This window comes from Ailuropoda melanoleuca, chromosome 2 (assembly GCF_002007445.2).
Source record: "Ailuropoda melanoleuca isolate Jingjing chromosome 2, ASM200744v2, whole genome shotgun sequence".
In the NCBI taxonomy this organism is placed as follows: Eukaryota; Metazoa; Chordata; class Mammalia; order Carnivora; family Ursidae; genus Ailuropoda; species Ailuropoda melanoleuca.
The window spans coordinates 64520222-64535617 of record NC_048219.1 but is presented as its reverse complement, the minus strand read 5'-3'; the positions used below and the strand labels follow the sequence as shown (position 1 = coordinate 64535617).

General features: G+C 47.2%; 1 protein-coding gene across 6 annotated transcripts in view; it reads right to left on the bottom strand.

The window, feature by feature from the left end:
* SLC44A3 (solute carrier family 44 member 3) overlaps window positions 1-15396 on the bottom strand; it is a 96561-nt gene that overhangs the window by 41910 nt on the left and 39255 nt on the right. For all 6 annotated transcript variants that reach the window (XM_034653943.1, XM_034653942.1, XM_034653944.1 and 3 more), the window contains 2 exons: window positions 13958-14144; window positions 2815-2980 (listed from right to left, as the gene is read on the bottom strand). In XM_034653943.1, the coding sequence (XP_034509834.1) occupies window positions 2815-2980; window positions 13958-14144 (353 nt within the window). The remainder of the gene's footprint in view (window positions 1-2814; window positions 2981-13957; window positions 14145-15396) is intronic.

Here is a 15396-nt window from a genome sequence, read left to right as displayed (position 1 = left end):
CCCTATAATTTTACTGAATCCATTGATTAGTTCTAACAGTTTTTAGTGGAGTTTTTAGGCTTTTTCTATACATAAGATCATATCTGCAAACAAAGATGATTTCACTTCTTCCTCTCTGATTTGGATACCTTTTATTTTTTTTCTTGCTCTGGCTACGTCTTCTAGTACTATATTGAATAGAAGTGGTGAGAATGGGCACTCTTGTCTTGATCCTGACCTTCGAGGAAAAACTTTCAACCTTTTACCATTGAGAATGTTTTAGTGAAATTTAGTGTTTACATTTTCATTACATAAATAACGTTCACAACTGATCCAAGTAGTGTATTCTTTTTTAAAAATTGTGTAGTTATTTATTTTTGTTGAAGTATAAACCAACTATTCTGATTATAGTTTCTTTCCTATATGACTTTTGGGTTTTCCCGAAGTTAATAATTGTTTCACATTTTTTATTTGCTTGGTTTCCCATGGACTTTACCGAATGCTTCACCAAAGTATAAATCTTTTCTCTACTTGTTCAAACACATCTGGTATTCTCTTCATTTCCCTTTTTTCCCCCCTTGGAGACATGCTTCTGGGAGCCTACCATTCTCCTGCTCCTCCTTGGACTGGATATTTTTTATACCTCCTTCAGAGCTACCCTTCTGGGAATTCTCTGTTCTTCTTTACTGTGTTGGAGCCCATTTCCTGAAACTCCTATGGTCCTCCCTGGCTTACTCATTCATTTCAGAGGAGAACACCCTTCCTAAGAAAGGAGATGGGGAACAAAATCTTTTGGGACATTGGGGTCCTGAACATGACTTTATTCTCCTTTACCTTTGACTGACAGCAAGAATAGGTATAGAATTCTAGTTTTGAAAATAATCTCTCTTTAGAATTTTGACAAGTTTGCTCCATTGTCTTCCTGGTTCAGAGTTGCTGTTGAACATCAGACCCCATTCTAGTTCTTGATCTTTTGCCTGTGATCTATTTTTCCCTTTAGAAGTTTCTGGGATCTTCCCTTTATTCATGTCTTCTAGCTCTGGGAAATTTTCTTTGATAACTTCCTCCTTTCTCTTTCCTTTGTTCACTATTTCTGGAACTCATATTAGTCAGATGTTGAGTCTCCAAAATGTATCCTCTAACTTTTTATCCATCTTTTAGTTTCCATCTTTCTGTCTTTTTGCTTTATCTTCTGGAACAATTCTTCAATTTTATATTTTAATCTTTCAGGAGAAAAATTTCACTTTTGCAATTATATTTTTAATGACTAAGAGGTCTTTCATTCTTTTTTATATTTATTTTATGGATGCAATATTTCTTTGTTCTTTTGGAGGATATTATAGGCTTTTATTTTTATTTTTGTAGTTTTCTTCTGCTGCCTGCATTGTGTCTATCTTCCCTAAATTCCCTTTGTTTTGTTCATTTTGATCTTTTTCTTTCACTAGAGGTTTTCTGTGAATGTTGAATCATCGCTGGCTACTAATTGATATTTAAGACGGAGGGGCGACAGTTGCCTGGTGAGTTTCACTGTCTGGTTCAGTCAGGGAATCGTTTCACTGGGGGACCCCTCCCCCACCATATGGCATGATCTGCAGGTCTTTACTTTGGGTTGGTAATCTCTCCAAAGAAGAATGCTCTCATCTCTTGCGAGGGGGATATCCGCCTGGCTGTCAACATCCTAGGAGCTGAGCCTGAATGCCCACTGGTGGTGGCAGTGGGGGTCCTCACTATTCAGTATTTAGGCTTTTACTTATCTCCCTTTCTTTCAGTATAGAGCCTTACCAGCCTCAGCTGTGCCAGATACCTCAAGTCCAGCTTCATGATTCTAAGGTAACACAAAATCACTACTGTCAGACAGCTGTTACCTGCTGGCCAGCGTGGTTAGAATAATCTTGGCTCCCGTACTCAAGAGAAAGCAGCACATGCCACCCACCTCCAGTGGCTCAGAGGTTCTCAAGGCCAAGGGCTACAAGCCCTGTGTGCATCCCAGAGAGTCTCTAATGATGAAGGCTCCCAAACAGCACCCCTGTATTAAAACCCACAGCGTTCCTTATTGTCGGGAGGTAATTGCTCATTGGGATGAATCATCCCTGGTTGACTTTCTTCCCCCCACGAACGTTCATACTTATCTGCTCACTTGGTCTGAGAGATTAGAGGAGGCTCAGCCCTACCGGCAATAAACTTCCTGTCCTCAGTCCAACCCTGTCATTGTCCTGGCCTGCTCTGCTTGCCTGCGGTTTTATCTTTGCCCCATGGAGAGTCTCACACACACGCAAACGAGGTGAAAAGTTCGGGGGTGTGTGTATCCTCAATTATTTTGATGAGGTAATGGGGTGAACACACTTAAGTAAGTACCATGGTGAACAAAGAAGCAAGTAATTGATTCACTAGTACTTAACTAGATGAACACAAACTGTATTCTATATACAATTTCCTTAGGGTTTAAAATTATTCTCCAAGAAAACATTTTCTTCATTTTACATTGGATAAAATAACGCTCACAGAACTCACTGAAGTGTGTTCCAAAATCTGAAGTCAATAAGAATGGATATTTACAGAAGTCAACCTTTCCTTTCAGACAGCTTTCAATTCTAAGCAGTAGGATTATGTCCCTGTTTTGCTTCCCTCTGAATTTTCTCGCTTAAGGCAAAAGAGCTTGGAAATGTGACAAACTTAAGGTATAATATTTCTTTTCACTACCAGACAAGCATCCTGCTCCAGTTTTGACCTTAGTCTTTGATTCCTGCCAACCCCCTTTAAAATTCCAAAATATCTTTCGTGATACCCGATGTGAAGCACGTAGACAAGTCAAGAGCAGTAACCTGCTAGACCTACCTGTTGAAGTAGCGAGTGACCAGTGCCCCAGCTACCGTCATTTGCTGGCACGCCAGGATGAATTCGCTGGTCCAGATGAGGCCAATTAAATGGTACCACCACATGTACCGAATGCCTACGAGAGGCTGATATTCCACTTGGCCACCTTCGATAACGCGTGCAGCTCCTGAAGTTCAAAACACAACACACTTTACACCCATGTCTTCCGAAGCACAGAAGATGGTTCAACAGGCCACACTTCCTCGTGGCTGGCTGTTGGCCTTATGTAGACACAGACGCCAAAGTAAAGTTGGAAGCATCTGCCCTCATTTGAGATCTCCATAGCACACACTGAAAAACGTTCAACTTATGAGTAATATCGATAGTAATACTCATAATGACTGATGGGTAGTCAATTTGCGAGACACTTGACCTATATTCTAAGGCTCATCCCACTTTGGCGATATGAAAACTGAGGTTTGGAAGTGTCAAGGAACTTTCATAAAGTCTCACGGCTCCTGATTAGTGGAAGGAGAATATGAACTCGACACACTGGATTCTAACATCTATGGTTTTTCTACCACACCACTTTGTGATACAAACAAAATTTGTTATTAGGACTACAGCCATTAGGACTATATTTTAGAACCCTGCTTCACCAAAATTTTAGAGTTTACAAAAGAGACAAGGATCATCATTTTTTCAACAGGATTCACTGCAGATTTCATTTCAAGGGCAAACTCTTCTTGCACATTTAAAATACCGGGGTGCCTGGGTGGCACAGTGGTTAAGCGTTTGCCTTCGGCTCAGGGCGTCATCCCGGCGTTATGGGATCGAGCCCCACGTCAGGCTTCTCTGCTGGGAGCCTGCTTCTTCCTCTCCTACTCCCCCTGCTTGTGTTCCCTCTCTCGCTGGCTGTCTCTATCTCTGTCGAATAAATAAATAAAATCTTTAAAAAAAAAAAAAGGTGAAATACCTATTGGGTCTCAGTGTTAACCTTCTAGGTTCGTATCCCAGCTTGAGCCTTTGCTCGTTAGCCTATGGTAAGCTATTCAGTCTCCTTACGAATAGTACCCATTTCCTGCTGGTAGTTTGAATGAGAGTACATGGTAAATGCTTAATATAAGGCCTGGTTCCTAGAAACTTCACTCCATAAGTGATAATGATTTTATTAAATTTCCGGAGCTCAATACTGTATTAAACCAGGCCAGCAGGGTCATCCCAACAGTGCTCTGCCATTCACATGGCCAGTCCCTGTTTCATCTGCCCTCATCGAAAGAAGCTTCTGAATTAGCTTTGCAATTCAATTCAATTCAATTCAGGCTGGATTTAGTGAATTCAAATCCCAGCTCTGTGGCTATGTTTGATTTCTAGATGTTTTCCCACTAGGTTTTTAAAAATATTGTAACTATCCTAACTACAATCCTAAAACTATTGTTAAGTCAGAAGATGCGCACTTCGGTCTTTGGCAAAACCTACAACTTGAATAACATTTAAAGATAGTTTCATATTTTCTTTCTTAGCTCTAAATTGATTTTAGGCTCATAATTCCCGTGTCTACAGACATTCACAAGAGGGTCTCTGCAAAGAATGTCGGAGAAGATAATCCCACTGTAGACCAATCTGATTCTAGGGACGGAGGCTGGCCTTCGTTCCTGAGGCTCTGTGTTCTGTTGAACAAGAATCACATTGCGAGAAACAGGGGAGCAGCCTGACTTACAGAGAAGTTAGTATTTTATTGAGCACTGGGCTCTTTCTGGCTGGGAGGCAATCTCTGTCTCAGGTATGGCACTGATAAATGTTGATGCTTTTCCAAAATGGGTGTGTTTCAGAAAAGCATTCCCAATGCTAAAGGAGGTGAGCCCCTCACCACCAACATACTTGCTTAGGTAGGTCAGGTCAGTGGAGACTTGGAGAATCACTTCATGGAATGTCAGAAGTGACCAGGGCCAGCCTACAAGCACACTGTACTTCCTGCAAGGTCAAGTCCTGGAGATAGATGGCAGTTTTGCAAGAACAGGCCTACAACGTCACAAATGGTTTGGGTGGAGAACGTTCCCGCAGAACAGGAGGGATGCCTTCTTTGACAGACGAAAGGTAAATACAGAGGCCCTGGCTGCCCTGCGCTGTGAGGGGCACACTCACGCACATTCCGGTTCGGCCCACTGATGGCGGTAGCGACTGGAGAGTGGCTAAAGTGGTAAGTCAGGGTTCATACAGGCCTTCCAACCCTTGGCATTCCCCAAAGAAGCAGAGCCCATAAGTTATTCTGGTCACTGCTGTTTTAGAATATCTTTGTCTCAGCCGCCTTCCACCTGTTCCTCTGGTTCAGTTGTATCAGGCTGTTTCCAGACTTTCCTTTAGGGCAGGGTTTCTCAACTTCTCAACAAACTGACATTTTAGCACAGACAATCCTTCGCTGGAGGTCAGGGAGGCCCTGGTCCTCCCCCTGCCTTGTAGGATGTTTAGCATTCACCCTGGCCTCTACCCACGAGATGCAACCTCCCTCCCCTCCTCCAGTTATTACAACCGAAAAGGTCTACAGGCATTGCCAAACGCCACCTGGGGGACACACCTACCGCTTGTCTGCTTTAGGCAAACATTCTGAGCCATCGGGCGCTCAGGCTTCAGGCTGAAAGCCCAGGAGGCAGCGGTTACCGCCTGTGGGTGGGGCAGGCGTGTTTATGCGCACAAGACTGCCCTCTGCTGGATGGCAGTGTCAGTGCAGGCCAGAGCCTCCACCAGAGGACCCGCAGCTTTGACGCTGAAGACCCTCGTACTATAGCCACGGCTATGTGTAACCTACACGTGTCCAAGCTATGATGGATCACAGGGATGATGGTGCAAAGGGCACTGAACTCGGAGAGGACTTGGCCCCAGTCTCAGCTTTGACACAGGTGATAATCAACCTGGGCCTCCACTCTTTGTCAAGATGAAGAGGGTAGACAAGATGAACCCTGAGGCAGAGGTTACAGGCTTGGACTTGAGTCCCATAGGCTGAGATTCGTATCTCTGCATTGTCCCCTCATGGCCGACCAGCCTCGGGCAGGTAATGGGACCTTGTAACATCTCTGCTCCATTGCTCGTAATCTGAAGACACTAAAGCCAACTCCTTGCACCCTGGTGGCTCCATCCAGTCCTGCGGCCCCGAGTGCCACGCAGGCAGCTGCTAGGAGGATTAAGTGGGTAAGACCCTGGGAAGAGCGAGTCCAATGCAGGGTTAGTTCTAATTGAAAGCAGGTAGAGAGAATTCCTGCTCTGGAGTTAACAAAGATTTATTAAACATCTACTGCGTGTTGGAATGACGCTGAAGATGGCTAATGGAATTAGCCATTAAGGGGGGGACATGAAAGAAGCAAACAAAAAATCAGAAAGAAGATACCATCTGAGTGACTCTCAGGAACTCACATGCTGCCGTCTTTGGCTATTCATCTCTTCTCCTGGACTGTTTGTAACTCCTCCTTCAATCTCTAAGGGCTTTTTCCCCATTGTCACCCTCTGTCAATGACCTTACTTCTGGTTTCTCAGAGCAACCAGAAAGCCATCTACCTGCTGTCAGCATGGGCCAATGGCCTGACCCCCACGTAATGGGCTACACTGTCCGTGTTCCTAAGGCTAAGCCCTCGTGTGGAGCCCACTCCTCACGTACTGAGGACGCTCTTCAGAGTTCTTCCCTCCTGGTTCCCTCATCCAAGTAGGCCTCTCAATGGAATCGTTTTTAACCATCTTTCATCTTTAAAAAAGACAAAAAACAAAACAAAAAAACCTTTCCTGACTCTTCTCCAACTTCCTTGCCATTTCTCTGTTCCTCTTTAAAAAAATTTTTTAAGTTTATTTATCTATGTATTTATTTTAAAATAATCTCTACAGGGGCGCCTGGGTGGCACAGTCATTAAGCGTCTGCCTTCGGCTCAGGGTGTGATCCCGGCGTTCTGGGATCGAGCCCCACATCAGGCCTCCGCTGGGAGCCTGCTTCTTCCTCTCCCACTCCCCCTACTTGTGTTCCCTCTCTCACTGGCTGTCTCTCTGTCAAATAAATAAATAAAATCTTAAAAAAAAAAATCTCTACACCCAATGTGGGGCTAGGAATTCATGACTCCGACTCAAGCATTAATGCTCTTCTGAGTGAGCCTGTCAGGCACCCCTCTTTCTTCTTTATGGCCAAATTCCTCAAGATGTGTCTACTTACTCTCTTCAATTCTCTTCTCCCTCTTTCCCTTAAACCCACTCAGATCATGATCTACTCTCCTGCACTCCCCTGAAGTGGTTTTGTTGCTAAATTCGGTGGTCAGTCCTTGGGTCTTACCTCGCTTAGCAGTAGCATTTGACACATTGGACACCACTCCCGTATCCCTGGATCCCGTCCCCCAAACTCCAGGACAGCACACTTTCTACCCTCCTGCCCACTGGCTGCTCCTGGTCAGCCTCATTTCTGTCTTCCTCCTCAGCTCCCGGATCCCTTACATTTAAGGTCCCCCAAAGCACAGTCCTTGGATTTCCACCCTTCTATCCCTGTACTCATTCTACTCTCAGGGTTCAAATGCCATTTATATGATCCCAAATTCCCCAATGTAGATCTCTAGCTGGGACCTCTCCAGAAACTTCAGACTCAAACAGCTAATTGCCCATTTGACATCTCCATCTGGCTGCTGAAAAGACATCTCAATTAACACAATCAAAGCCGATAGGCTCTCCCTTCACATGCTCCACTCAAAGTCTTGCCCCATCTTGGCTGATGGCAGTCCCATCCTCCAGCTGTTCAGCGTCCTCGCTGGTCTCTTTCCTTCACGCCCTCCACTGATCAACCCGGAAACCCTTCAGAAGAGCCACAGAATCTGCTATGTCACACCTCAGCCATTATTATGCCAGCATCATCTCCTCCAGGGATGGCTGCTATTAAAATGTAAGTCAGATCATGTTACTATTCTGCTTAAAACTGTGAGGACTTTCCACCTCAGATCAGAAGAAGAGTTCCTATAAAGGCTACAAGACCCAAGGATCTGACCCCGTGCCCTTTCTGACCCCTTCCTGACCCATGTTCTCCCTCAACCACCCCACTCCAGCTGAAGGGGTCTGCTTGCTGTGCCCCCAGGACCCTTGTCTCTTGCTGTTCCCTTTACTCTTGCCTTCCCTTTGCCAAGAACATGGTCCCTTCCCTTAGCCTCATGGCTCGCCCTTACCTCCTTCAAATCTTTGTTCACATCTCACCTTCTCAATGAAGCCCTACCCACTCACCAAAATTAAAATTGCGCCCCCTTAAACATTTCTCATTCCTCCTTTCTGCTTTAATTTTCTCCATACCCCTTGTCAACTTTTACTGTAATATAAAATGAACTTACTTATTTTAATGCCCATCCCCCCTCTAGCTTCCAAACTAGAAGGAAAGCTGCATATCTAGCATCTATAACAGGGTCTGATACAGTAAATGCTCAATAAATATTTATTGAATGAATAAATGAATGAAAGAATGAATCAACCTTCCTCAATATATCACCTATATACATATATATGTATGTGTGTGTATATATATCCAATATATCCTATATTCCTAATATGTTCTACTATAGAGATTGGAGATAATTTTTGGATATCATCAATATAAACTGGGAGAAATTCATCATGAAGCTAGACTTAAGTCCAGATATTATAAACAAACTTTAAAGCATTTCAAAAGATTAAGGTGACAGTCATGATCATATACATGGCAGTTTGTCAAAGAAAGCAGTCCAGCTGGTTGGGATGACTTCCCAAAGGAAGCAGGTCCAACTTGGAAGGGCTCAACTTTCTAGTATATTCTCTGTATTGGCCTCTTCCAGCAATTGGCTCAAGTGTCCTACTGCTGTCCCTCCTGCCTGTGTCTCCCACAGGCTCAGCTTCTGCTCTGACAGCATGAAGATTAGGGGAAAAGAGAAGAAAACCTCATTGACCTAGAGTCTATAATTTACCAAGTTCTTTCTATGTATGCATCTCATTTAATATCCACAGCACTGATGTGAACTCACTCACTGACTCAGGATACATTCACTGAACTCATTTAGGGGCTGCACACCGAGGTAAGAGACACAGAAAGAAAAAGACATGCCCCCTGCCCTCAAGATGTCCATACTCTAGGGGGATGGTAACACACGAGTCATTGTCTTGCATTATTGTTCTTCGTAGGACTCGTCACCACGTGACATACAATATATTTACTTATTTATTCCCTCTCTCCCCACTCACTAGTGCCTCGGTCCTGCTCATGGCTGTACCTCCAGTTCCTAACCCTGCAATGGATAGCTGTTGAAAGAGTGAAGAATAAAAAAAAAATGCAAGGAAAATGAAGAAGCAATAATACTAAGTATGCCTGGGGAATTTATAGATTTTCTAAGAACTATAATGCTCAAAACCTTTCTTGGAGAATGACTAGCTTTCCAAGCAGTCTGGGGTAGAGAGTCGGGGTACAGGTTGCTAAGAGGAGGTGTTTCCAGATGAAGGTCATAGCAGGTGCAAAGGCACGAATATTCCTGAAGACCATTTTCCTTTGCACCTCCCTGAAGGGATCATAAACTTCAAAAAAAGAAGGAGCTGTTCAAAATCTCTTTTGTGCAAGCTCCCTCTACCTGTTCCTAGGACAGGTGTGGGCTGCTAGGAGGCTTTACCTTCTGGATCTCTCAGAACTTAAAAAAGAAGACAATTTTCTTTTAAACTGTGTTCTCAAATATGCCAGGCAGGGCAGAGAGTAAAGCCGAAGCTGGCATCAGATACTCTTTAGCCGACAGCACTTCCCAACATAAGGGACATATACGGTCCCTTATTTGCAAAACAAAGCTCTGGCCCCATCTCAGCCTTCTCACATCCCTGTGAAGCCCAGGGAAAGCATCATTTTTCCATTGCCAAAATGGGAAATGGGAAACAGAGGATTAACATATAAGAAAGGCCAGAACCAGCCTGGAACCCAGGTCCCTTGATGGGAAACCTTCTGTCCGACCCTGCGGCTTCCTTTGCAAGCATGACCCTTGGCCGTCCCAAGCACGCCGAGTGCGTCCCTGTGATCGCCTTTCAACCGCAGCACACGGGGAGGGGAGGTGCCGCCCTAACATGGGCTTCTTCACTGCTGACTCTGGGGTTTTCCAGGCCACCTTAACGATAGCTGGGCGTACTGAGCCCACCTGGGCTCCTTCCAACCTGCCACCTGCACCTGCTGGGCTCCCAAGGTTAGGACAGTTTTCACTTTTCCCCACTGGCTTTTAGTAGTCATTGTCACAGGGCTGGCAGCAGACAGCTCCCAATGGGCTAATCCGTGTCACTGCTGGAGGGCCATGATATGGTTCTGCTCCAACAATCCCCGAACAAGCCAGAATTTGTCCGCTAGCTCAGAGACTGGTTTGTAGTCTCTAGAGAAATAGCTCTTCTGGACAAAAACAACCCAAGGTCATTTTTTCTGTATTTTTTTCTCTTTTACACATTGAAATATTAGTTCATTCAACCACCTGACATGATAAAAAGCTCCCAGCTACTACCCACTGAGGACACACACACACACCCCTCTCCCCCACGGCCACACTGGGCACCGGACTGCACAACTGGAGGGTTCTCTAACTGCCTGAGGGGATGTGAAGTGAGACACTGGGGCTCTGTGCTGCCCTCTCTGACCACCCACGTCACCTGGCTTCTTTTCACAAGCTCTGACAGCAGCTCCCAGGCTCCCACAAGTGCAGCTGGGGTGTCTCCCAAAGGTCAAAACGACAGGAAGCCAAGAAGCGACCCGCCCAGGCCCAGAGCAGTGGCGCTGGCACCGAGTGAAAAGGCCTTTGAAAACAAAGGAGTTCTGTGCACTGGGGTTGGCCCACAGGTGAATGGAAAGGACAGTCAGGTGGCTGGAGGGGACAGCTGGTCTGGTTTTTAGGGTGCCTGAGCCCAGCAGGCGGGAAGGCCAGAGCTCCCTGTGACACCTCCCCTCCTGTAAAGCAGAAGGTCCTCTCGCACGCACGCCTGCCTGTGCCAGGTCCCAAGCACCTGGTTTTCTTTCCTGCCCCTCTGCCCCTCCGCCTCTGGCCTGCTTTCCTCCGTCCACTGACAGAGAACGGCCATACTCTAGTACTTGACCTCCAAGGCGGCTCCAGAACGCCATGCTACCTTCAGCCCCACGGAATCCCGTACTTGTCTTCCTGTCTCTCCTGCTCGCAGCCCTGGGGGCAGATGTTACTCCACGGGCCCTAAGCCCCAAGCCCAACTCGGGCCTAACAGGGACCTGAAGGGACACCCCACTGGCCGCTCACCCTCAAGGCAGCCCTGGGACATGTTCCTTTCCGCCTGTGCCCCTGACTCCCAGGACTGGCTCTCTCCTGGTTGTCTGTGACCAGGTCCTCTCCTGGCGTTTGCTTGTGACCCCTAGCAAATCCCCTTTGGCTTCTTTCTGTATTTTATGATCTGGCAATTTCTAGCCCATCCTCTGAGAAGCCTTCCTTGCCTCGCAAAGTGGGGTAGAGCCTCGTTTCGGTGCTCTAGGAGCTCCCCAAATTTCTCCTATCGTGACATTCATCAGCCTTCACCTTGAGCACGTTTCACTGTCAGTCTGTCCTGCTGGACTCTAAGTGCTGTGAGGAGAGACTACTACTTCTCCCCAGTGCCTTGCCCAGAGTGTTGGCCCCACAACGCTCCCCTAACACTTGTGAAGTAAAAGGCAAGAATGCATGAACGTGCCCTGCCCCAAGGTATCGTGGGTTAAGCCAGACTCACAGCCCACAAGGACGGTGGGGGCTGGGGGGCGGCTATGTCCCAGAGGCTGGAGGAGGAAGAAAGGTCCTTCCTTGGTCCTGAGTCATATCACCCATGAACTCACCCTTTTTCTAGTGTTTCTTTAGGGCAAGGGTTCCAATACCACTGTCCACCACCCTGTGCACCATGCTCTGTCACCCTCTGCCACCCTTCATTCCCAGCCCACCCTGGCTTCGACCTCTGGCCCTGCCCTGTTGTCCTGCAACCACAGACCCCAAACACAACACTGTGGGCCCAGGCCACATCCACCAGCCAGCTGCTGTGGCCACAGTCCTGCCCCGACTTGGCAGACAACTGAGGAGGCCCACTCTGCCTCCCAGACACAGGAAATGTGACATGGTGGAGATCACACGGGTTCCCTCCTGGGGCTCTGGGGCCAGAGACAGCCTCGCACTTCTAGTGGGGTGACCTTCCATGGAGCGCGTACTCAGAACCTCAACCCCCTTGCTTGGAACTTGAGCATAACAACACACAGGACGAGGGGACGGCCATGCTCAAAGCAGAGAACGTCCGAAAGCTCCTAGCACACAGCCTGGAGCTGGGGCACTGTTCAACAAAGGCTTGGGGTCCTCCACGTACCAAGGCCACTGCCCTCCTTTCTGACTGGGACTGAGAATGCTTCAAGCGAGCCAAATGGAGTTGTTCAGCGTTGCCCTAGCTGAGACTTCCAACAGTCCCACAGTTCTTCACTTTTTCTTGGCAATAGAACCTGTAATTTTTTAACTAGGCATGGCTGCCCCCAAATCAAACCCTCGCAGGAAGGTGTTGCCGCATCACGAGGATCTGGCCGGTGGTGTGGAGGTGGAAGTGCTGTCACGACTTCTGGGAGGCCTGAGGGAGGGAAGGGCATGCTCACCTTCCTCCCTGCTACCTTCCTAATGGCTGACGTAGGATATGGTTGTGTCCATGTCAGCTACTGGATGGAAGCAAGTGGGAGAGGAGGTCAGCCACAGGGTGCTGAGATGAAGTCGAACACACGCGCCGAGGGCCTCCGTCTCCAGAGGACCGTGTTGGCATGGGACTCCTTCTTGTGGACTTCCTTTACGTAAGAGAGAAATTACCTCATATCATATTTAAGCCACTGGTTGTCTGAACCTTCTGTGACTCCCAGACACAGCTCATTCTGACTGATTACAGTCCTGGTTCTTCCCGGATAATTATTCTGAGTTCACTGCAGGTCTGCAGAGAGTTTCCAGAGAACAACAGAAGAGAACACAGCATCTCTGGAGCTGGAGGTAGGGGCTGTGTCTCCCAGGGAGCCTGCCGACCATCTTGAAGCAAGCTCCAATGGGTCAGCTGACTCCAGAGGAGAGGAGAGACTCCAGGTGACTAAGAATCTACTACCAGTGGCTGTTCTCACGTATTTGACTGGAGCTGATCCGGGACAACAACTTGATCAAAACAGCAAGGAATCACGTTAGCCTTGTTGATTTGACATCTGCTGTGGTTCTTATCTGTCTGGTGATGGTCTCAGAAAGCAACTTACTCTTTGGTACTCCCATCAGAGTGTGAATGTGAGCCTTAACCAAATGGAGCAGGAGTGAGAGAAGATCTAGAACAGGGCCCCTCAAAGTGCGCCTCCAGACCAGCTGCCTGTCCCCACACCGCTCTTACTAGCCTGCAGTGAGATGGGGAGCTTGTGCCAGAACACGGACCAACTGCCAACGAAGCCCAGTGTTTCCTGCTGCTGACATTTTGCCCCCCCATCACGAGATTTCTCCATGAAGGAGTGATAGATATTCTGACACGAGCTCATTACCTCATTTCAGGAAGTACTTTAAATAGCACTTCTTCGCCCTGTTAAGGGGCTTCAAAAAAAATACCACGCGCACTACCTCAAATCAAGTGAATCAAGATCTCTGAGGATGGGGCCCAGGCAACTGTACTTTAATAAAGCCCCTTAGCTGATTCCGAGGATTCTCTCGGTGGAAAACCACTGTAGAGAGGTAACAGGAGGACAGGGGTTCAGGACTGTCCTCTCAGGACCTAAGCAATGTTGACCACGCGCACCTGCTTTAAACACGAGCGGGCTCTACCGGGCACAACAGACTTTTAACAGGGTGAGCTGCTCGATCGCCCGATTTGACGGTTGGCAAATTGCCTTGGATAAAATCTGAATCCTTCTTTCTAGAGTCCTTTGTTTATACTGTAGTTTTTCCGAAAGCTGTTTCAGTCCTGATTGAATTTGTTCTCCCATGAAACAAACACAGTTTCTTTAAAGCCAGTGTAAAAGAGGAAAAGGATTTTCCTGCTTCTCTCCATGACAGAGCCCCTGGCATCATCACTGCTGTCATCGAACACCTCTAGCTGCCTGGGAGATTTGCTCTCCATGAAAACAGGCCGATGGCTCCAGAATGGCAGGCTCTTCCGTGACCAACTCCCAGGTGATGGAACCCACCGCTCTTACCTGCAGTTCCCAGGCTCAGCAGCACAGCCACCCAGAAGACCCAGAAGAAAATGAGGATGGCAAATGTCCACAGTGGTTGGAACAGCAGGAAAGGAGAGTTGCTGATGGCCTTATTTATGACTTGGAAAAGTTCAACTGTTAATTTTATTCTCTTTCTGAGGACAAAAATCAAGCCGAGCAGAACTGCCTGGTGAGAAAGGGGTTAGAAGAAATGCCTCAAAATAATGAACTGAGAAGAGCTTAACGGAAACCTTAATATTTCACTGACACCTCAGCAAACAGCTCTTTAGCTAGGCACTGTTGTTATAATAATTGAACAGAAAATGTTCAGATCCTCATTGAGCATCTACTATGTGCTGGTCCCTGGGAGAGATCCTGCAGCTATAACAGTGACAAGACAAAGTCCCTGCCCTAAGGGAACTTGGGGTCTGGTCAGAGAGCAAGAAAAAATGCAAATAAGGTCTCCTAGGGTCAGAGAACTGTCTTCTGTCCCTCACCTCGTCCCCATAATACCTAAGAGACTCAGAGAATGCTCAAGGACTGCACAAGGCAAGGAAAGCAAGTATGAAGGGAAAGGATGGTGATTATGCCTCAAAGCAACCTTCTGTGCCTTCTTCTCTACTGGTTTTGGCCTCCCTCCATGTAAATTTCATATTAAATTCACCCCCATATCGCAGCCCAGCCACCCGCCATCTCCACACGCCCTTCACGGGCAAGCTTCTGCACAGACTAGTCTCAACCTGCCATCCGCATTTCCACACCCCAACCCAGAGGATGGCATGTGAATCTCTGCCCATTCCTCTTTTCTTAAATTTCTCCTCCCTTGACTTCTATGATTGCTCTTTCTTCTGGTTCTCCTCCAACTTTTTCAGTTGTTGTTTCTCAGAGTCTTTGGGGCTATCTCCTACTCCTTCGTGGTCTTAGCATCCTTCCTAGAGGCTGAAAACCTTCATTTCAGATAAGAACCTCCAGCCCTGGGGTGCCTGGGTGGCTCAGTTGGTTAAGCATCTGCCTTTGGCTCAGGTCATGATCCCAGGGTCCTGGGATAGAGCCCCTCGTGGGGCTCCCTGCTCAGCGGGGAGTCTGCTTCTCCCTCTGCCTCTGAAGCTCCCCTCTGCTCGTGCTCTCTCTCTCTCAAATAAATAAAATCAGAGGAAGAGGAGGAGGAGGGAGGGAGGAGGAAGAGGAGGAGGAAGAGGAGGAGGAAGAGGAGGAAGAGGAGGAGGAGGAGGAAGAGGAAGCAGCAGCAGCAGCTCCAGCAGCTCCAGCCTCACCTTTCTCCAGGTGCTAGATGGGTAAGCACATCAGTTCCTGGCCAGGCCGTGAACATCCTACAGGGTCTCAAATTCAACTTGTCCTGAACCAAATTCATTATCTTCACATAAAAATCTCCTCTTTGTTCTAGATTCCCTATTCTAGTCGCCCTATTTTTTCTGGAC